The following is a 23199-nucleotide window of genomic DNA, read 5'->3' on the forward strand; positions in this document are numbered from 1 at the left end:
CAGTGTACTTTAGCCTGCTGTCAGCTGGAAAAGGGGCACAGGAGTACAGAACTAAGTCTGCTCATGTGACCTACAGGAGAAGTAGAACCAAAATATCTTTAGCCCTACTTCTCCTTTAACTCATGATGCACATTTTGGGTTACGTCTTACCAGTAGTGATTTTACCACTTTTCCCATTCATGTACATATTTTCAGTTTTATTTTTAGTGTTTTTTTCATATAAACCAGACTGCAAAGGTACCTCATCTCTAATATATCGTATGAAAAACCACAAAATACTAATGGGACTTTACTGGTACAAAAAATGGACAACCTCATGTTACTGTATAAAACATGTTTATTGAAACACATCTTCCATACATTTACCATAAAAACAGTGTTTGGCTAGTCAGCCCAATAAATCACAGCATTATGTATTATGACATCTAAGTCCTCCAGAGGTCGACACGGTTCGCCTATTAGCTTCCTCAGGACCCCGAAAGATTGGAGGCAAAGAAGTCCTATGCCCTAAATGTCAACATGAGCGGTAATATAGGGCAGCAGCATCCACACAGCGGTCAAAAAATGGTCATGGATGAACATCCATACACAAGGCCACCTCCACTCGTGCCCAATGAAATCAAGCCAATGAATGACCACACCTTTGAGCACATCACTGAATATTGAAACCACTCACAGCTGTGATTGATACCTTAGCATGGACTGTCACTTTATGAATAATTTATCTTCATTTTATTTATGCATATCCAATTTAATGGACATTAGTTTATTTCAAGTTTAGCGCTGCACTTTGATTTTATAGATCTATCCACGTGCCGATGTCATTCACATGTGATGCATCCTGTACATATGTTCCACAGAATAAAGCTGGCCAGCGGGGAAAGACACACGCAGAGGGCGATTGCCGCTATATGGTGTATTATAGGAACCATACGTGGATGATCTTAGTGACTGACGCAGAAGAGTCATTGGACGTTAAAGCACTCTATTGACACCTTACAATTAGTGTCCAATGGTGGGCTTTTCTACTTCTACCTTTGTGATGGGATAACCAGATTATTCTGTGGGACATACAGTAGTGTTCAAAATAATAGCAGTGTGTTGAAAAAAGTGAATAAAGCTCAAAATCCTTCTAATAGCTTTTATTTCCATACACACAAATGTATTGGGAACACTACACATTCTATTCCAAATCAAAACCTGAAGAAAAATATATCAAATTTGTGTTGTTCCTCTAAAAAAATTTAAGAAAAGTGAATATTAGACTGTTCAAAAAAATAGCAGTGTTTGTATTCTTCTTTACAAACTCAAACATTCACTATATAAACTGAAAAATGTTTGAAGATTTTGCTTTCCTTTGAATCACTTAATGAATATTTAGTTGTATAATCACTGTTTCTGAGAACTGCTGTACATCTGTGTTGCATGGAGTCAACCAACTTCTGGCACCTGTGAACAGGTATTCCAGCCCAGGATGATTGGACTACATTCCACAGTTCTTCTCTATTTCTTGGTTTTGCCTCAGAAACGGCATTTTTGATGTCACCCCACAAGTTTTCTATTGGATTAAGATCTGGGGATTGGGCTGGCCACTCCATTTCAAGGGCATTTCCTCTTCAGCATAAGGCAGCATGACCTCTTCAAGTATTGTGATGTATTCAAACTGATCCATGATCCCTGGTATGCGATAAATAGGCCCAACACCGTAGTATGAGAAACATCCCCATATCATGATGCTTGCGCAACCATGCTTCACTGTCTTCACAGTGTACTGTGGCTTGAATTCAGTGTTTGGGGGTCGTCTGACAAACTGTCTCCAGCCACTAGACCCAAAAAAACCAATCTTACTTTCATAAGTCCACAAAATGTTGTGCCATTTCTCTTTAGGCCAGTCAATGTGCTCTTTGGCAAATTGTAACCTCTTCAGCACGTCTTTTTTTCAACAGTGAGACTTTACAGGGGCTTCTTGCAGATAGCTTGGCTTCACATAGGCGTCTTCTAATTGTAACAGTACTCACAGGTAACTTTAGACCTTCTTTGATCTTCCTGGAGCTGATTGTTGGCTGAGTCCGTGCCATTTTGGCTATTCTTCTATCCATTCGAATGGTAGTTTTTTCGCTTTCTTCCACGTCTTTCAGGTTTTTGTTGCCATTTTAAAGTATTTGCGATCATTTTAGCTGAGCAGCCTATCATTTTCTGCACTTCTTTATATGTTTTCCCCTCTCCAATCAACTTTTTAATCAAGGTACGCTGTTCTTCTGAACAATGTCTGGAACGACCCATTTTCCTCAGAATTTCAGAGAGAAATGCACTGTAACCAGCATGTACAACATTTGCTGCCTTCCTTCCTTAAATAAGGGCAATAATTGCCACCTGTTTTTCAAAGAATGAATGACCTCACTAATAGAACTCCACACTGCTATTATTTTGAACATGCCCCTTTCAATTAGTGATTCAATTACACAGAATCAGCAGCATGCATGTCATGACCGTTGGGTCTGTTAGATTTCTATTATTCTACTACACCTGCTAGTAAATTATTTGCCATGTAGAAATATCATTTCTACCAAAAACAGTGATTGATCAGGTTAGTGATGTCTGACTGCTATTATTTTGAACACAACTGTATGTACAGGATACATCACATGTGCATGACATCTGCACGTGGATAGATCTGCTGTCTGCCTCTGGCGGCTTGATTAGCACTTGATTAGCACTTTATCAGCCTTTGAATTTTATAAGTTTCTGATGACAAGTCTTTTATATCTGATTGGCAAATTATGTTACATATGATGTTAATTTCTTCTCAGACATGGTCTCAAACTGTTATAAAGAGGTTCATTGCACAATTATGGTGGTACAGATCTGTAAACAGCATGAGAAAGCGATTTTCAGACATGGAGGAGCTGTAATAAAGGGATGATGGGTTAACAATATTGTAGGTCACTGGGCTCTGAACCTGGAGTGGAACTAGAGGACATGTCCACTCTGCCCATTGTTGACCGTATCCCACACCTACTCCTTTGCTTTAATCAAATGAAAATATGTATATGTTTGATGTAGATTCTAACGATGCAGCCTATTTCCACTGATGTGCTAAATTGTCACTGGCATTTAATCCACTGGAATTCCATGAGACTCTTACAAATCATGTAAAAATAGCTTTATTCATACAAACTAAATTTTTCATAGTATAAAAATATGATTGTCTTGCTTTTTTTTATCACTGTAACATCACATCTAAATGTTATTTCATCAAAATACATCCAAACACAGCAAAATTACATTTCTAATCTCAATATACAGAAAATATATGAAAAGAGCTTCAGGCAAATAAAAATACAATCTATGGGCATGTCTTCTGGGTTTAAAGGTTCAATCTACGGAGAACCGGTATTTCAGATGTATGTAGACATCAGGCACTGACAGGCAAACAGGCAAGAAACAATCACTGTTTTGTTTTTTTCTGGGAAGGTTTAGTCCACGTGCTGCAGAATTTATCACTCTAAAAGGATTTTTTAAAGCGGAGACTGAGAACTGCTTTGTAATGGCTGCCTTGGTAAACAGATATGAAAATTTAGATGCAGACATCTTATCAGAGACATAAAAAAGTTTGGGGGTACATAAACTTCCTGATATCTGTCTAATGTAAAATATCAGTTTGAGTGGACTGAAATATTAAGCCATTAAACAAAGTAGGAAAGGGGGTCAATTTAGTTAATATTAGGTGATTTAACTATGCTTAGTATCGAAAGATTTTTTAATAAAATTGTGCAGGTGCCAAACATCCCCCCGAAAACTTCATATATGTATAAAATGGGTAAAAAATGTACTTCACAATACTAAATAGCAAACACTCTCACTTAAAGCAGAATTTTACCCATAACAACTTGATAAAACAATGTTCTTTAGCAGGGAACATATTGTACATTCCACATTAATAATTATGCTACCAAAATTAGTGTGTGTTGTAAGTTGCCTGCAGCATTGTTCTTGTTTCTTCTTGCTGGAGGCTGCCATTTTGCTGCAGCCCAGACCCCCTGAGCAGCAGTAAATCTTTAGGCTGTCAGCAGATCCGCCTCTACATTTATGACATTGCTGAAAAATAGAGAGCAACTGAACATGTGCAGAGCAGGGTGAGAAGAGTATTACTGGATTTTAAACAGTATAGATACCTATTTTTAATGTTTTACATAGCTATACCTGCAAAAGAGGCCATCCTGAAGTGATCTAGCAGACTTAATTTTCCGACTAAAATTCCACTTTAAAGAATGAAGCCATAGTGGTCAAACTCCACCCAAACTTCCCCAAGACAACTGTCCCAACTGCTCTATTACCTCTTGCTTTCCCTTACCCTGATCTCACAATGCTGCTCCAATGCCTCTGCTCCTCCCATGAGGCACCATACCTTCATCTGTTTGCCTCCCATCTTATTTAACCCTGTTCTCTCAATGAAATTCCTGACCATTCACTGTTGATTCTCGCACCTTCTGTTCCAACAAAACATCCATTTTTAAAAAAAATTCTAGAATCAACAGTCCTCTCACCCCGATCCCTAACCCCTGTTCTTCTAGCCCAGTCCCCTTATCTCCTGACCTTTAATTCTCAACTTTGTTAGTTAAAAGCAATATTTTTTCATTTCTATTCTGGTTATCTCCCTTCCAGACCAGCTACCTCCAATTCTTAGGTAGCCAGGTTAGCTATACAAATGTAGAACAGTTATCTACTTGCTGCATGTATCTCCCCTGTAAGACAGTGCCAGCACCTCAAACATTTTTTGCTTGCAGCACAGGCTTCCTCTGAATAAATGTAGCTTAGCATTATGACATAACCATATTTCAATTTTTGTAGTAGGTGTGTTCAGAATCACTCAGAAAAGGGACACACACTGTATCTTCTCTCCTAGCAAAGATGGGACTATTTTTATTAGTCAGTTTACACAGGCTACCATACCAGCAATCATGAAGGTACTGCTGGTCTTTCTTGTCTTCTAGCCCAGCATGCTTTAAAAAGTAAGGGGCTCAGTTGTAAAGCTGCAGTATAGAAGAAACATTATACAAACAAAACTCTGCAAGCCACCACACTTCATTTTATGAATGGAATGTAAAATGAAGGCTTACTGTGGACTACTGTGTCGTCCAGTAGATAGTAATATTTTGGGTGTATAGTTTGTTGTTCCCACCATTCTGGTGTCCAGTGGATTTAATAGAAATTCTAATCAGAAATTAGAGTAGAGCAAGATAGTTTTCTCATTACACCAGAACCCAGAACCAAAGTACCCAACTGAGACCAGAAACTATATCTATACATATACCGATATACAGATTGTAAGATACTCAATCTTTTTCTTTCTGAAAACTCTAACTTTGGGAGTCCAGGACCTTATAACTTTGGAAGAAACTGGTCCTGATAAGAAGATATCCAATGTGTGTGCGTGTGACAGCGCTGGACTGATGGGTGGTCTGGTATTTATAGAAATCATGTAGGCTACATCCTCGGGGGGGGAGGATAAGGGATGGAAAGGGTGCTCTACAGAATTTTTTTTATAGGTTTAGAGGCACACTTGGTATAAAAGTTCATCACCACTGAGGGTGTCAGCATATGCCGCTACTCTGCAATTTGACAGCATCTAACGGTCCTCATAATGACAACATCCCAGTTCCAGGTCTGTTCCAATCAATTCCACCATTGCAGCTCTGATGAAGAGGGAGGCATTTCCCCTGAAATGTGTTGGATTACCTGTTACTTGTCAACTTCAATACATTTTTTAAATAAACCCTCAGTGTTAATGAAGTTTTATACTGAGCGTGCCTGATATGCAGGTGTCTCAGTGTCCAGAGGGCCAGGATATGCTTTTTTCCCCCCCATATACTGTACATAATCACATAAGCTCTAACGAGCAGGGCCCTTTGTTTCCTCTTGTACCAAATTGTATTGTAACTGTAATATCTACCTTCATTTTGTAAAGCACTTCATTTTCTAAATTCACAGAGTTCTGTGAATGAATGGACTACAGGTCCCGACAGCCTCTGCGGATGTCAGCTGGTAGTTCTCAATGAACTGCCACCATTAATTCTTCCTGTCAGTGTTTCTGCTTGCTATACGGGATGTACAGGCAACCTGCATGGCACCAGTGATCTGCTGATTGCTGGTGCAATACTTCACTAACTGCTGCAAGAAAATAATAAATGCACTTTTTTTTTTTTAACTGCAAAAAAAATGTGCATTTATTATTTTTTGTCATAAGGTGAACTTATCCTTTAATTTCATAAACTGGCCCACTGACAAAGCACAAGGACAGTCTCAGCTCTCAGGAGCGTAGGGAAAATTGCTCATGCCTTTTTCTCTGATTCCCTGAGATAATGGTATATGCATTGCTCTAATCCTTTTCCTTTTCTTTGCTTTTCAAATGTACAACTTTCTTACATAATAAATACAGAGGAAAGACATTCTATTAATGGTGAAAGTTTCCAAAGACTTTCCTTGAGATAATCTAAACTTATGTTTGAAATTTTAAAGCAACCTGGATGCACAGAAATATTCAGTTGGCAGTTTTTATACTTTCTGAGTGACTTACTAGAAACAAATATTTGATTTAGCAGATTCGACTTTGCTCTGACATCATCAGTTGCATGCTTGTTTAAACTTTCAAACGTTTAATTCAATAATTGGTGTACAGGTTTTAAATGCATTTGGAATTGCCAGCTAAATCTCAGTAAGAGGTACCCTCAGAGGATTAGCATGTTTAAATGACAGACAACCTGCTAACAAATGTTCAAGAATAGCTAACACCTTGAAATGATTGCATTGCTGACAATATCTTTGCAAAATCGCTGGCAGTTTCTCCACAGTTCAGATTGCTAGAACACAGGGAGGATAGATTGGTATAAAGAAAGCAGTTTGCCTAACATCCTCTCTAAGGAGACAGAACATATTCACAGTCTTGATTACATTAAATTAAATACCTCCTGCACATGGAACAGCTATGGCCCCTGTCAAACCACACAAAAATATCCTAACAATAGCAACACAGAAACCTGAAAAAAGAATGAGAGAGGTATCACAGCCATGGTGCAACATATGTAGATTTCTTTTTTTCCCACATTCAACATGTTCCTAGATTTCTGATAATGAGACGAAGAGTGTTATTTATTCTTGATAACAAAACATTTCTATTTATAATGGTAATCATACTTATATATTTAGTCTAACTAGACTCCCAAACTGTAAGTGTCAAGGGTATATAATGATTGGCATTACATTATATTCCAAGTGTAATTTCCCAAGATGTTACAGGGAATTCTGTCAGGAGAAACAAAATTATTTCTTAAATCCTCCATTTCCCTCATGAGTGTAAATCACACATACTTAGGCCAGTTCTTTGGAATCAAATTGAGTTTTGTATACTTTTGCCAAAAATTAGGCTGAACATTTTGCCTTGCTTTGTGCTATATGTTTATACCCCTGTGTGCCTTCAGGCACTGAAATAGGTTCATGGAAACCCTTCTCTCCCTGGAGCTGGAATCTTTAGTGTGGGCACCTGGCTATGACAGCTTGTGGCTTCACAGCCGGGTACCAACTGCGCATGCACAAGAAGAGCTGCGCTTTGTGAATGGCCCCGTAGTCTTCTGGGACCTGTCATGTGTCCCAAAAGACTATGAGGAGGGAGGGGGGAGGACAACATCCGCTTCCGATCGCCTAGGCGATCGCAGCGGAAGTGGGAACCTGTCAAATTCGGGTACCCGCTCCTCAAAGGTGCCAATCCTTAATGGGGAGTGGGGGACAAAGCATTAAAGTGGAACTTTCCCTTCTAGGTGGAGCTCCGCTTTAAGCTTTGACAATAAAACCTGGTAGCTGATTGGCTGCTATGCACAGCTGCCCCAGTTTTAGTAAATCCCCCCATAGTGTGTGGTATTTGCTTTTTTCTTCTGTTGAATATTGGAACATACAAGTACATAATTTTTCTAAATATGATAATGGTTCATACTGTAAAATCAATTACATGATAAGACTACAAAATTGGCTTTCTTTGAGCCAAAATATTATTTTATACTTTTCAAAGGCCTCATTGTTAACCATCTTGCCTGGCAGTGTCAGGGTTCTGTGTCTGAATCCCACCAAGGATGCTGTCAGAAAACAGTCGATATTTTCTGTGCAGGCTTACTGTTTTTACTTTCCTCAGTCATAAATATACTGGTAGGCTAAAGTGTCTATGTAAAGGGCTAAGGGGAAAGTTTCAACTATATGCACTTCAGTAATATAAATACATTTCTTTAGATTTCACTTAGCAGTCTTTGGAAAGAGATTTAAAGGTGATTCTAAAGACTTTTTTTTTAAATAGCAAACATGCCTATACTTACCTGCTGTGTGCAGTGGTTTTGCATAGAGCAGCCTGGATCTTCCTCTTCTCGGGTCTTCCGCCGGAGCTCCTGACACCTCTGTCCTGACTAGTGCCCCCATAGCAAGCAGCTTGCTATCGGTGCACCCGCTGCGCGTGTGTCCATTCACACACGGAGTCACGGCTTGGTCCTGTTCCTCTAACTTCTCATTGGCTCACTGGCTGTGATTGACAGCAGTGAGAGTCAATGACTCCTGCTTTTGTCTCAGCCAATGAGGAGAAGGAGTCCCGGGACAGCTGAGACTCCAGTGCAAATCGCTGGATCGAGAGGGGGCATAGGGGAGTATTAGGGGGGCTGGGGGGATGCTGTTCAGAGAAGGGTTTTTACCTTCATGCATAGAATGCATGAAGAAAAAAAAACCTTGAGCCTTTAGGAGCACTTTGTCATCCACTGACAACAATATAGCCATCTCTTCACTACCACATTGTTACTTATAGTCTGGATGTCTGTCAGTCACTAATTTACAATTTGGCATTTAGATCCTGTTCCTAAAAGTACACAGAAGAAAGAAAACGTGACAATATGGAGTAACTATGTGATCAACAATCCATATGTATAAAATTCCATTTAGTTAACATTCCATAAAGCATTAAGATTTCTTATTGCATTGTTGAAGTGTTTCCCATACGAAGACAAATGTCTTTTAGTGTAACAAGTGAAACAAACAAGCCAACATAAGAGCATTTTCCTTGGAAGATCATTATTAACGATCACTGAATATTGTTATTACATTTGTTTGGAATCTTCAAAGTTCCTATCTTGTATGTAAAAGCAAGAAGAGGAAAAATCCACATTTCTATATCATGATAAATATCCCAATACGGCAGCGAGAGTCTGTGGTCAGCAAAGCGGAGATAACCACCTCTCCCATTCATCATAAGCCATCTTATGTGTTCGAAGTTTTGCTGGCTGTTAGAAGGGTTGGTCTATTTGGCAATCTTTGCAGGATGCCCTTAGATGTAACAGGACCAATAATATGTGGTGGTGATGGTCTCTCTGGCATTTTACTAATGGAACGGATGACTGGTTGATGGGAGGTAATGAATGTCGGACTATTTCTTTCGACTGTAGACCTAAACAACAAGAACATATCAACAGAAACACAACAATTATATGATACAATAGAAGACTTATGTATATGCTGAAGTGATAGAGACCTGAAACTATGGATTCTTGAACTCTACTCTGCACTATAGACAGGAACTTTACATGCTAATAACATGCCTGTGTATACACTTTTAAAGTGTAGAGATAAGTAACTTGAATTACAATGCCCTGTACAGTATGGCTGCTTTAATTTTATGTTATTTATTTATTGTATTTGGATCCCTGACATCCAGCAGATATTTTCAGACACTTGGTACTGCCATGACTCTATGCCATGGAGGAAGTGGTGGTCTAGTGACATGTAAATGGCCTGCTGTGGGGGTAGTTTTGGAATCATGGTGGAAAATTAAAAACAATATTAGACAAAATCAATGTTTGGATACTCTAATGCATCTTTGTATATTAATATATACCATCAGAAACACCTTAAAACTATGGTGAGCCTGTTACTTGCAGATACATAAGACAGCAACTTGGTGGGTTGTGTTAGGACTCCTTTATCTCTGGGAATTTATCCTTTTCTACCCCAGATATCTTTCGGGAAGTTTGGGATCCCAGAACTTTGATTGTGTATATACAGTTGTGTCCAAAATTATTCAACCCCCAATGCTGTAAAGGGGTTTAGGGACTATAGTGTACATTTGGAATTGTATTCAGAATCAAATCCTACAAGGACGTTGTAACTACCCAAATGCAACTAAAATGACATCAATTGTTTATGTAATACAGTAGTAAATGGTTCTTATGTGGTTTCTTCATTGCCACAATTATTCAACCCCTTAAAGACTACCACTCTGAAGAACAGAGGTTCATACAGGTGCTTTCCATCAGGTATTGAAAACACCTGTGGATGTCACCGAGCAGCAATCAAGCATAATAAGCACCAATTAGGCAGCTTTAAAATGACTGTGATACTCAGCTCCTTCTAGACATTTACTGGTGTGGTTACAAACATGGTGAAGGCAAGAGAATGGTCCAGGAAGACAAGAGAAGAGGTGATTTCTCTTCACAGGAAGGGCAATGGCTATAAGAAGATTGCAAAGATGTTAAACATACCAAGAGACACCTTAGGAAGCATCATTCGCAAATTCAAGGCAAAGGGCACTGTTGAAACGCTACCTGGTCGTGGCAGAAAGAAGATGCTGACTTCGACTGCTGTGCGCTACCTGAAGCGTAGAGTGGAGAGAAGTCCCCGTGTGACTGCTGAGGAACTGAGAAAAGATTTGTCAGATGTGGGTACAGAAGTTTCAGCCCAGACAATAAGACGCACACTGCGTAATGAAGGCCTCCGTGCCAGAACTCCCAGGCGTACCCCCTTGCTGTCTCCAAAGAATAAGAAGAGTCGACTGCAGTATGCCAAAAGCCATGTGGACAAACCACAAAAGTTGTGGGATAGTGTTCTGTGGACTGATGAAACAAAATTAGAACTGTTTGGGCCCATGGATCAACGCTATGTTTGGAGGAGGAAGAACAAGGCCTATGATGAAAAGAACACCTTGCCTACTGTGAAGCATGGTGGAGGGTCAATCATGCTTTGGGGCTGTTTTGCTTCTGCAGGTACAGGGAAGCTTCAGCGTGTGCAAGGTACCATGAATTCTCTTCAGTACCAGGAGATATTGGATGGAAACGTGATGCAGTCCGTCACACACCTGAGGCTTGGGAGACGTTGGACCTTTCAACAGGACAATGATCCCAAGCATACCTCCAAGTCCACTAGAGCATGGTTGCAGAGGAAAGGCTGGAACATTTTGGAGTGGCCATCGCAGTCACCAGACTTAAATCCGATTGAGAACCTCTGGTGGGACTTAAAGAAAGCAGTTGCAGTGCGCAAGCCTAAGAATGTGACTGAACTGGAGGCCTTTGCCCATGAAGAATGGGCGAAGATACCCGTAGATCGCTGCAAGACACTTGTGTCAAGCTATGCTTCACGTTTAAAAGCTGTTATAACTGTAAAAGGATGCTGTACTAAGTACTAAGATTGAATGTCACTTGGGGGTTGAATAAAACTGATAATGCTGTGAGCACAGAAAAGACATTTGTGGTTATTTCATTATAACTGTTATGTTATATTTGTCTGACCTACAAGTGCCTCTTTAATGTAAATGTAAGCAAGATGACTGAATGATCAAAAGCAATGTCAAACTGGCCAAAACACTCAATTTCAGTGGGGGTTGAATAATTTTGGACACAACTGTATATTTGGGATGGTGCCTCAATGGGGAGTAGTACTGCATGCTTATTTCACACATTTCAGAATTGATAATCCTAAAATGTTTTCTGTCCTGGAGACACAACAGGTTGTGAGAGGAAGCTTCTCCAAAGCCAGGGAATATCTGTCTTAGGCAGTTGTCACCCGAACAGGTGTCCCAGTTGGAAGATTTTCTCTCTACCAAGTTCTGGTGACAACTGTAAAATTTCAGATTCCACATCACATTCTCTTTCTTAAGGACAATGGTCACTAGGACAAATAGAGAGGGTGAAGGTAATCCCTACTCAATCAAAACATAAAAAAAGTAGCTATACATACAGTTTAACTGAGCTCACCTAAAGATACTCAGCTCATACATTTTTTTATATAATGCTTGCATTGCCTTCACACAGCAGGTATTTTCTTTGCTGAATTCAGTTTCTAACAGATTGTTGTCTATCCATTCACAAAAATGGGGGGATACAGCAAACCACAATATATAAAACTGAAATCAATTTTATTACAAAGTATGATTAAAATGCCATCTTCACAATGCTGTGTCTCCTCATTTTTTGGCACACTTAAAGTCCCATCTGTTTCTCTGCTAATTTATCCCATTCTACGTGGATATCTTCTGGGAAGATTGGGGTCCCAGAACTTTGGTTGAGGAAGTATTTTAGCCCCTCTGTACTCTATCAAACACTAAAATAAACATTTTGGCAGTATAGACACTTCACCTCTTCCTGTCCAGCCCATGTTTTCCATATTTCTAAACATCCCCCCTGCATCTATTGCCTGTGCGTGCTCCCTGGGAGCGCGCGGCACCATGTACGGTGCATGCTGTGTCCTCCGGACACAACAGAACACAGATCGCTGTATGGGACCTCTGTGTGAGGCCCCAATTCATATGATCACTGATTGGCCAATCAGTGATCACTGATTGGCCAATCAGTGATCACATGAATAATAGTAAACAAGATGTCACTTCCTGAGATCATTGCTTACTACTTGTGAAATCTGTGAATGATCACAGAGGTCACATGGTACAAGGCTATTCACAACAGTCTTGTACCATGTGACAAGCTGTGACCAATCACAGCTCGCACAGCATTTCTCAATGGCTGCAGGAATGCAGCCAGAGAGAAGGAGAAATTATTGCTTTTACAGCCTTTATGGGTGTAAAAGCAATCAGTGTAAAAAAAAAATCTTCATCACCCCCCCACAAGTAGTACAGTGTCACTATGGCGACACTGTACTGCTAGGGTGACAGTATGTTAAAAAAAAAACAAAAAAAAAACAAATAATATAAAAAAAAATAAAAATGTAAAAAACGTTTTGAAAAATTAAAATTTTTGGTTATAAACTAATTTGGGGTTTTTTGTACTAAAAAGAGAGCTGAATACATTTTGGCCAAGATTTATCAAGAAAGATTTATTTGCAAAATTGTAGAAGAAAAATCACTTTTTTAAAAAAATGTTTGGACTTTTTCATTTATATAGCAAAAAAATAAAAATCCCAGTGATGAATAAATACCACCAAAATAAAGTTTTATCTATCTCAAAAAATGCTAAAAAATTCATACGGGTACAGTGTTGCATGACCGTGCAATTGTCATTCAAAGTGTGATAGCGCCGAAAGCTGAAAATTGGACTGGACTAGAAGGGGGTGAAAGTGTTCGGACTTGAAGTGGTGAATAAATAATGGTCACTCAACCATTTGAACACTAACCTGGAGGATATATGAGCTGCTGATGAGTATCCAGAACCAGGCCTTCCACCTTCCATCGTATGTGCTTGGACCAGGGTCCTAATGCTTTTGTCATCTGTAAGCAGGAACGACTCATCTGCTAAGTATGCGTTTGCTTCCACTGTCCTGGGGGTAAGGCTTTTAATCTGACTGGGACTTCGGAGTAAACGTTTGGCTCGTATATCTACTCCCTTGTTAAGGCGTGAATTTCCAGTGGCGGATGATGGTGGGCATGGTGTAATAGGAGGGGATGGCAGAAGTGGAGCATCCTGCAAAGTCGTCTCTCCAAGCTGGCCTAATCAGACAAGAAGCAAACAGCATTAGTCCCTGCTTCTGCAATGTGACGTTTACTGCTACTACCACAATGTAATCAGATTTTAATTTGCAAGAAAATATTACAGCAGAAATCTGATCAAAGGCGTTGAACAAGATCTACTTTTTTCTTCATTGTTAACAGTGTTAACAAATTGTCAGAAACTGTTTGAAGCTGTTAAAGCTGCATTAACATTTATAATTTTTTGGAAAATACCATAAAAAATGTCAATAACATGCATACAGTCATAGCCAACAATATTGGCACCCCTGCATTTCTGTCAGACAATGCACCACTTCACCCAGAAAACTGTCGCAATTACAAATGTTTAGGAATTCACATTTATTTCTTCTGTTTGTATTGGTATGCCACAAAAAGTGGAGAAAAAGCCAAATCTGACACATTCCACCCATTTTTTTTGGGGGGGATGGGGGGTTGTTCCAAATAGATAACCTGAGCATCTCAAGCAATTATCAGGTGAAGTAGCAGTTCATGTGAAAGTGGAAACGAGTCCTCAGAATGGGTCTAGTGGTTCCACACATTTTTCCATCTGTTTTACTCAACAATGACGATTCTGTACAAATACAGGAATACACAATTCTGATCGAATACAGGAAAACTAAAGCAGGCCATAGATCATGCAATTTCTTTACCACTGGTGCAGGGGCGGACTGACAACTCATGGGGCCCCCGGGCAATAGGGGATCATGGAGCACCTGTGTCCTTGCCCAAACTCAAAAAAGCATATGAAAAAGGTACCAGGGGCATCTAATGGGGCCCCCTACTGACCCCGGACCCTCGGGCAGTGCCAGAGTTTCCAAATAGTCAGTCCACCCCTGGACTGGTGGAAGGAAAGAGAATTGCTTGATTCCCCCATCAAAACTGACTGAATCTCTCCCGTGGTGCTATTGTGTTCTGCTGGTGGGGAGCCTTCCCTGCTGGCAGAACACAATGATCACTGCAGTGATCACATGAAAAAAAAAAGTCAGACAAGCTGGTTAAACTGAAGTCGATTAATGGATCGACTTCAGTAACACCAGCCTGTCCATAGATGGATCGAATCTTGAACCATCCTGAACCAGCCGAGATTTGATCAATCTATGGCTGACTTAATAGTGGGTGTGCATCTTTTGATCGGTTTCAAATGTTTTTTAAAGCGGAACTAAACCCTAATATCATCAACCAGGGGGGCGAAGCCTGAGCATGGCAGCGCAGAAGAGCACGCTGTGAGTGCTCTTCGGCCACCTCCATAGAACCACCCTGAGAACCCACATGTAACGGTGCGTGGAGCCCTACCTGGGTTAGCTGAGCCTTAGCCGTGAGATGCTGGAGCTGGGAGAGGGGCAGAAGAGGAAGCGGGCCCCGATTCCCAGGAGACGATCCCTCGGCGATCCAAGAGACGGCGGTGGGGTTGCTGAGGTGATGGAGTGACGCGGCGTGACCATGTGGTCACCCGCAAAGGAGCATTGGGAAGGGGAGAAGCCGGACGGCGCTCAGAGAGGAGAGGGAGATGCCGGTCTAATCCCTAACCCGCCAGGCAGCAGAGGCAGCGGAGGCAGCAGTCGAACATCCATCGACAGATGGCAGGGGACTGCAGGGACCCTGAAGGAATCTCCTTGGGACACATTCCGGGAGAGAGAGGCAGACAGCCGTGGTCTGGGGCCAGCTCACAGGAGAAGTTCATGAAGGAGGGTGAGTGAAGACGGCCCAGGTCGATAGCAAAATTTGAAAGTATGGTGTCTTGGACTGTGGGATGTGTATTTAAAAAGGAGAGCAGGGGGATTCCCAGGGGGATTTAAGACTTTGGAAAAAGGTAAGAGGTTACTGGCTCTGGAAGAGAAGAGGAAAGGAAGGCACCCTAATATATATCCTAAAGTCTCCCTTTAGGTTGATTAAGGAGAAACAGCTACACAGAAGAGATGAAGAAGAAGGTCGCTGAAGGAAGCGGACTTAAAGGGTCCCAGACGGGTACGATTAAAAAATATACGTCCCAGGGAAATGTGACTCCAGAAAGGTCCCAAGGTGGAAGTGAAAAGGGAAATGGAAATTAGCCTGGAAAACAGCCCTAGATTATCGTTGGGCCTGAATAGTAGTAGCCAACAAATGTCAGAAAACATAGAAAGAAAGGGCCTGGAAAATGAGTTACAAGTACCGAATAAAAGAGAAATGGCAGAAATGTTCAAAAACCTGGAAAAAGCCTTAAATCAAGAAATGACAACCATACGACAGGATTTGGGGCATTTGTTACTGAGAGTGGAAGAAATGGAGGGAAAAGTTAAAAATCATACCCAAAATATCTCAGATTTAGAAAAAAGGATTTCTACTATTGGGAACACTCAGAAAAAATTGCTGTATAAGATGGAAGTACAAGAAAAAAGGGATAGGAGATGCAACCTTAGGATACGAAGAATCCCAGAAATCTTTAAAGGAGGAGAATTGAGAAAAACAGTTTGTAAAATTTGTAACTCCATTCTGGACAGACCTGAAACAGAGTTAGTCAAGTTGGAGGGTGTCTATAGATCAGGAAAGTTTCACCAAGGAAAGGAGAAGGAAAAACCAAGAGATACAATTGCTCAACTGCACAAGTATGGGGATAAGGAGGAGATTTGGAGAAGGATCAAAGGAAACACAGTCATTAAGTATGGAGAAATGAACATTCAGATCTTTGCGGACTTATCGCCTGAGACTTTGTGGAGAAGGAGATCTTTGAAACCCCTGCTAGAGCAGATGAGAGAACTGAATGTACACTATAGGTGGGGTAACCCAGCGTGTTTAATCGGATGGAAGAAAGGTGTTACAGCGTATCTGAGATTTCCAGAGGACCTGAAAGACTTCTGTGATAGACTGGAATTACAGTTATTAGTGGGTGGGAAGAAGAGGGAGAAATGAATTTTAGGGGAAAGGAGGCTTGGCAGACTTTTAGAACGGGGGAAATGAGGAGGAGTAGAGAGGTATGGTTTTTTTTTTTTTTTTTTCTTCTTCTTCTTCCTCAGGCACCGTGAAAAATAAAGTTAATAGAAATAAACTGATAGACGGAGGGTAATTGGGGTGGTTGGAGGGAGGGAGTGCCGTTCATGAGTGGAGTTTAGCCCTAAGGTTCAATCAAGGGTGGGTATAGGCCCACAAATGATTAATAGGCAAATTAGAGGCCTAAAAACGGGAGGGGTAGAGGGGGGGGGTGGGTATTGGCAGGGGAGGGGTGTGGGATTGGAGTAACAGGGGAGGGTGGGTGGGAGGTAATGGAGAGGGGGTATTAAAGTTAACACTCTGCATAAGGAAAGGAAGTACAAGGGAACGGAGGGTGGAAAAGAGGAAATTGAGGAGAAAAGAAGAGATACAAGAAGTATGGAAGATCTACAGTTTATACCATTTAATGTAAATGGGTTGAATTGTCCTGGGAAAAGATTTAAGCTATTCAAGGAGTTGCAACATAGAGAAGCTTCGGTGGTCTTTTTACAGGAGACACATCTTGAGATTAAGTCAAATATTAAGTTGAATTCTAGAAAATATCCAACATGGTTTTATGCAGATTCCCCAATTAAGAGAGCTAAGGGAGTAGCAATAGGGTTTGCAAAAAACATAAGGCTTGAGTTGGAGGAAAGAGAAATAGATTATCTGGGGGGCACCCTGACGCGTTTCGTGTAATGTACACGTTTTCAAAAGAAATAAAAAACAAGCGCTAGATGTCAATAAAGAAAACAAAGAAGAAAAGAAGGCTAGCGACTGGCATAGGAAGTAAACCTCTGGAATTTCAATTAAGAAACAGACAATAATAATATGCAGCGCTAATTGCCAAAATAAAAATCAAATACATAATTATAAATTAAGGACAACAAAAACGTGAAGTTCATGTAGGATAAACATGACTTCTGTGATGCATCAACAGATGATAAAGCAGAATTTTCGTGACTCTTGTGGTAATGAGACCAGGTGTAGATTGCACTAACCGGATGCATAAGGAGATTATGCATGGAGTATTTAAGACCTACTCCTGGTGCCCTTTTGAAAACGTGTACATTACACGAAACGTGTCAGGGAGGTTCCCCCCAGATAGTACCACACACCGCATGGCCAGTTTAGGACAGCTGGCGGTTATCTTTTGAAAGCTGTAAGTGTGTTTTTGTTTTGATTGCTCTATTGATCAATAAAATATACTACACTATCAATGCTTCTGGACTGTGGCTCTCTTTTTATTATAGGAGCCCGGGCTTCTTGAAGGTGCTTATGTTTCCTGCTCATTGCTGTCTGACGATTTGGATGATCTCTCTGGTGGCTGATGCTGTTATCCACAGAGCCTTTTCCATTTGATTTGGGATACATGACATCTAGTGGCAAGATATAAGATGACGACCACCCTTTCAGTGTCTCACATCCAGAGCACCAGGAGTAGGTCTTAAATACTCCATGCATAATCTCCTTATGCATCTGGTTAGTGCAATCCACACCTGGTCTCATTACCACAAGAGTCACGAAAATTCTGCTTTATCATCTGTTGATACATCACAGAAGTCACGTTTATCTTACATAAACTTCACGTTTTGTTGTCCTTAATTTATAATTATGTATTTGATTTTTATTTTGGCAATTAGCACTGCATATTATTATTGTCTGTATATTTGAAAGGTGTTTTAAGAAAATTGATGGCCTTCAAAAAGGGGCACTTGATAGTGGCAGGGGACTTGAATTTCTGTATGGATTCACAAATGGATACGACCTCTTCTGTGCGAGAGGGAGGTAGGTCTCTAAGAACTTTAAAGAAGGTGATGCATGAGTGCCAACTGGTGGATATTTGGAGAATAATACATGGAAAAGAGAGAGACTATACCTTCTTCTCTAATGCACACGAGATGTACTCGAGACTGGACTATATATTGGTGGACCATCAACTTATTGAGAGAGTGGCTAAAGTAGAGATAGAGGCAATGTCTCTCTCAGACCATGCCCCTGTTACATTGAAATTAGGGTGGGGGAGGCAGGTGACAGGTGGTATAGGATGGAAGTTGAATGAGGCTCTTCTCCTGGATCAGGAGATTGATCAGAAGATTAGGGAAGAGATTGAAAGATTTTTCCAGGAGAATGAGACAGGAGAAGTGTCGGTAGCTACAGTATGGGAGTCCCACAAGGCCTACATAAGAGGTATATTGATTGCGTCTGGGGCAAAAAAGAAAAGGGAAAGAAGAGAGAAATTTACTGGGCTGTTAAAAGAAATATTTGACCTGGAGCAGATACATAAAAATAGAATAACAAAAGAGATAAGACAGAAGGTAACAAAAAAGAAAGAAGAACTAGAGATACTGATGGAAGAGGAGAGAAGAGTTTTTAATAAAGTGGCAAGTGAGAGGTATAGATGGGTAGATAGACCAGGAAAATATTTGATGAGAGCCTTGAGGAAAAAGAAAAACAGGAATTATATAGAAAAAATAAGAAACCCCAAGGGAGAAATGGTTTATTCTACTAATGAGATCGCCAAGGTGTTTAAGGAATATTATAGCAAGCTGTATAATATTACTTCCCAGGATTCAGTAAATAAAAGTGGAAATGCGAGTAGAGAAAAAAGAAGGATATATCTAAAAAACGCTGGACTATGTTAAGTGAAGATCAACTGAATTCCCTTGATTTAGAAATTACGCAGGAGGAAATAAGAATAGCATTAAAAAGTACCATGACGGGGAAAAGCCCAGGCCCAGATGGTTATACTGTGAGGTACTATAAAAAATATAGTGAATTGTTAATACCAAAATTTAAGAAATATATGAACGCCCTAGGTGGGGAGATGGAGATGAGGTGAGAATCTTTACAGGCCCATGTGGTGCTTATTCAAAAGGAAGGGAAGGATGCTTCTCAGTGCTCTAGCTATAGACCAATCTCACTTTTGAACATAGACACTAAGTTATATGCAAAGGTTTTAGCAAATAGGTTGAAAGATCTAATGCCAGAATGGATCCAGGGGGACCAGGTGGGATTTGTACCAGGGAGGGAGGGTAGAGACAATGGGTTGAGAACTTTGTTGCTTATCCAGAAAGCTAGGAAGGGGAAAACTTCGGCGGTGGTGCTTTCAATCGATGCTGAAAAGGCATTCGATAGAGTAGATTGGAGCTTTATGATGGACATTCTGGAGACTCTAGGATTGGGAGTTAGAATGAGAGAGTGGATAGGAAAATTGTATAGAGAGCCCTCAGCGGGTATTTTGGTTAACGGAGAGGTCGGAACCTATTGAGATGTCAAATGGAACAAGACAGGGATGCCCACTGTCCCCATTGTTGTATGTATTGTCATTGGAACCTTTACTGGCAACAATTAGGAAAAATATGGACATAAAAGGAATACAGATAGGGGGAATTGAACATAAAGTGGCAGCCTTTGCGGACGACCTGTTGTTCTATGTGGGAAATCCTAGGATAACACTCCCAAATTTAATGAAGGATTATGGGGAGCTATCAAATTTGAAAATCAACCCAACAAATAACTGAGATCTTAAAATGTAAAATCTTCCAAATAGTGAAAAAGAAAAAGATATAAAAAGAATTCCCTTTTATATGGAAGGATAGAGAGATAAAATATCTAGGGGTTAAACTCACGGCTTCAAATACAAACTTGTAGAAGTTAAATTACATGAGATTAAGGAGGAACTAAAGAAATTGGGAGGAGGTAACCCGTCTTGGATAGGTCGCATAAATCTGATAAAAATGGTAATTGTACCTAAAATCCTATATAAATTCCAGATGATCCCAATTAGACTTCCGGAGGTTTTTTTTAAGGTAATTAAAAAGATGTTAACAAGATTTATATGGAAAAATAAAAAAACTAAAATATCTTATGATTTGTTGAGTAGAAATAAAGAGAAAGAAGGATTGGGAGTACCAGATTTCAAGAGGTATTATAGAGCAGCAGTTCTTGCAAGAATTTATGACTGGACACATAATCCAGAGGGGAAAAGGTGGGTTAAAATTGAAAATGAACTAAGCCGAGTTAACTTGAGTAAAATCATATGGGTACCAGCAAAATATAGAGGATTAAAAGATACCACGAGTGTTTATACATTAAATGTTTTAAGGGTTTGGGATAAACTGCACAAGCTTATGAAGTAATGTCACTGAGGAACACAGAGTATTTCCCTCCAGGTAGGGAAGAGAGCACAGGAAAATGGTTTAAAAAGGAGGATATTCAATTGAGGGATATTATGGAAGGGCAGGACTTGAGAACACTTAAGGACTTGAAAAAGGATAAAAGGGAACTTTTCATTAAGATAGATGAGTGGAGATATCACCAATTAAAATACTTTGTTGGGAATCTTCTGAAACCTTTGAGATTGAGAAAGGATTGGAATTTGTTTGAGAGGTTGTTGGAATCACGTGGAGATGGGAAACAGGGCACGGCAAAAGTTTATAAGATTCTCACTGAGTTGGACACACACACAAAGCCAATTTACACAGCAAAATGGGAAAGGGATTTGGGAATAGAGATAGATGAAGACAAACAGAGGAAAATATATAGACTAACACACGAGAATGTAAGCATGAAAGAGGTGGAGGTAAATTATAAGTGTTTAAGATGAGTGGGGAGAATGCAACAGAGTGTTGGCGGGGTGTGGAAAGATAGGTACGTTACATCACATATGGTGGGCGTGCCCAAAGATTCAAGGTTTTTGGGAGACAATGGTTCGCTTAATTGGGATAATCTCTGGGATAAAGATAGGATTGGATCCAGAGTTGTGTCTATTACATAGTACAGAGCTATCAATGAACAAATACAAGGATTTGGGTATATGGTATTATCTAAATGCGGCAAAGGGTTTGGTACCTAAGTTCTGGCATAGTTCAGAGGTGCCGAGAGAAGAGGATTGGGCGGAAAGAGTGAATCAGATATGTAGGATGGAAAAACTGTAATATATGCAAGAAGACAAGATGGGGTTATATTATAGGAGGTGGGGAAAATGGGAAGACTTTGTACCTAAGGTGAAATATATGAAGCAGTAGAGTGGGATGTGTGAAAGTACCCCTTACTTAGGAAAAGATGTAATGGAGAATTGCAGAGTGGGTGGTTTTATTTTTTTTTTGGGGGGGGGGTAGGTTTCAGAGTGGGAGGGGGTATTAGATAGGAGGGGGTGGGGTGGTAATGGGAATAATGCTAGAAAGGGATATAACTGATGGTTTTGTATGTTATGTGAGAGTAATTATGGAACATGTATTTTATATGGAAAATGAATAAATATTTAAATTAAAAAAAACAGAAAACCCTAATATCATTTACAGCCAAGGACGCGGACATCTTAGTATGTTTGATCTGCAGTTGCTATGGTGCTGCACATGTGATTAGTAAAGATACTTACACTGGCATCTTCTTCGCTTTCTTTTGGGTGCTGGTCTTTGACCATCTTGATTGGCCAGCGTGGGATGACGTCACTCTTACATGCATGGGAGTGATATCATCCTGGCACACAGGCAGTGTGCTGGGGCGCAAGCTGAGCTGTGCTTGCACAGCAACGTGTACATTCTACAGGGTATTGCGAACAGGCAGGTATGTGTATTTTATTGAAGAAGAGACGCTGCATTCCTCTTCTGCAATAAAGACTACCTGTTTGGAATTTTTTATTTTCTAACTTTAGTTTTATTTCAAGGTTATATCAAAGACCAGATAGGAAAGTTTCTATTATTTTTAAAGGTAATATTACATTCTTTATATCAAGTAATGTAACTTTTCATTTGGCCTTTATTTAAGGCTGAACTCCAGGCAGACATACAAGACACACATTAATGAAGCTTTGCATTCATTAATACATCCTTAAAGTGTTAGTTCACCTTTACATTTTTTCTGTACAGATCAACTAACACCGTACACCCTACACCCTACCCCCCACCCCAGTGGGTTGCACAGGGATCCTGAGCTGTCAGTGCCCACTCAGCCAGTTTTGCAGTCCAGGGATTTGAATCCCTCTGTGCAGCTCTTCCGGGACAGACCACAGTGATTCTGATTGGTCAGCGCCTGCACACTGTGTTGAAGAAAGCAGAGCGACAGAGGGGTGAGCTTTTCAGTTTGCTGCATCTCCTTTCACTCTCTAGTGACAAGCTCCTGGAGGGACAAGGCCTGTTGGTGTTACTAGACTGTAGCAGAGGAAAATCTTCTCCCCTGCCAGACAGTGCTGTGTAGCATGGCAGAATGTAAACCTCAGAAATGTATGGAGAGAATTACAAATCCTTTCGGAGGTAAAAAAGCTTTCTCATATATTTCATCTGTGTATGTAGCTTTTTGTTTGGCGTTCAGCATTACAATTTACAGACAGATAAAAATATGAAAATCATAAAACACCTTTGTGGCATTACCCTAAGAAGATACTCCCAAATAGGAGAATGCCTAGCAAATCTATAAATATGATGTGCACTGCCACATAAAGGACAAAAAGCTTGCTTGAAAAAACTCTTTACTCAGCAAAACAGTGCAATACTGTT

At 40.2% G+C, this 23199-nt stretch overlaps 1 protein-coding gene across 1 annotated transcript in view; it reads right to left on the reverse strand.

Annotated features, from left to right (window-relative positions):
• Positions 1-319: 319 nt before the first annotated feature.
• The window catches only part of LRRC56 (leucine rich repeat containing 56), a 94469-nt gene continuing 71589 nt past the window's right edge, over positions 320-23199 (reverse strand). The window contains exons 13-14 of the mRNA XM_089653595.1: positions 13423-13735; positions 320-9472 (exon numbers count right to left, since the gene is read on the reverse strand). Coding sequence (XP_089509721.1) covers positions 9286-9472; positions 13423-13735 — 500 coding nt within the window. The 3' untranslated portion in view covers positions 320-9285. The remainder of the gene's footprint in view (positions 9473-13422; positions 13736-23199) is intronic.

This window comes from Staurois parvus, unplaced genomic scaffold, assembly GCF_062004578.1.
Source record: "Staurois parvus isolate SC_StPar_1 unplaced genomic scaffold, SC_StPar_1.0 ptg000715l, whole genome shotgun sequence".
NCBI classification, from domain to species: domain Eukaryota; kingdom Metazoa; phylum Chordata; class Amphibia; order Anura; family Ranidae; genus Staurois; species Staurois parvus.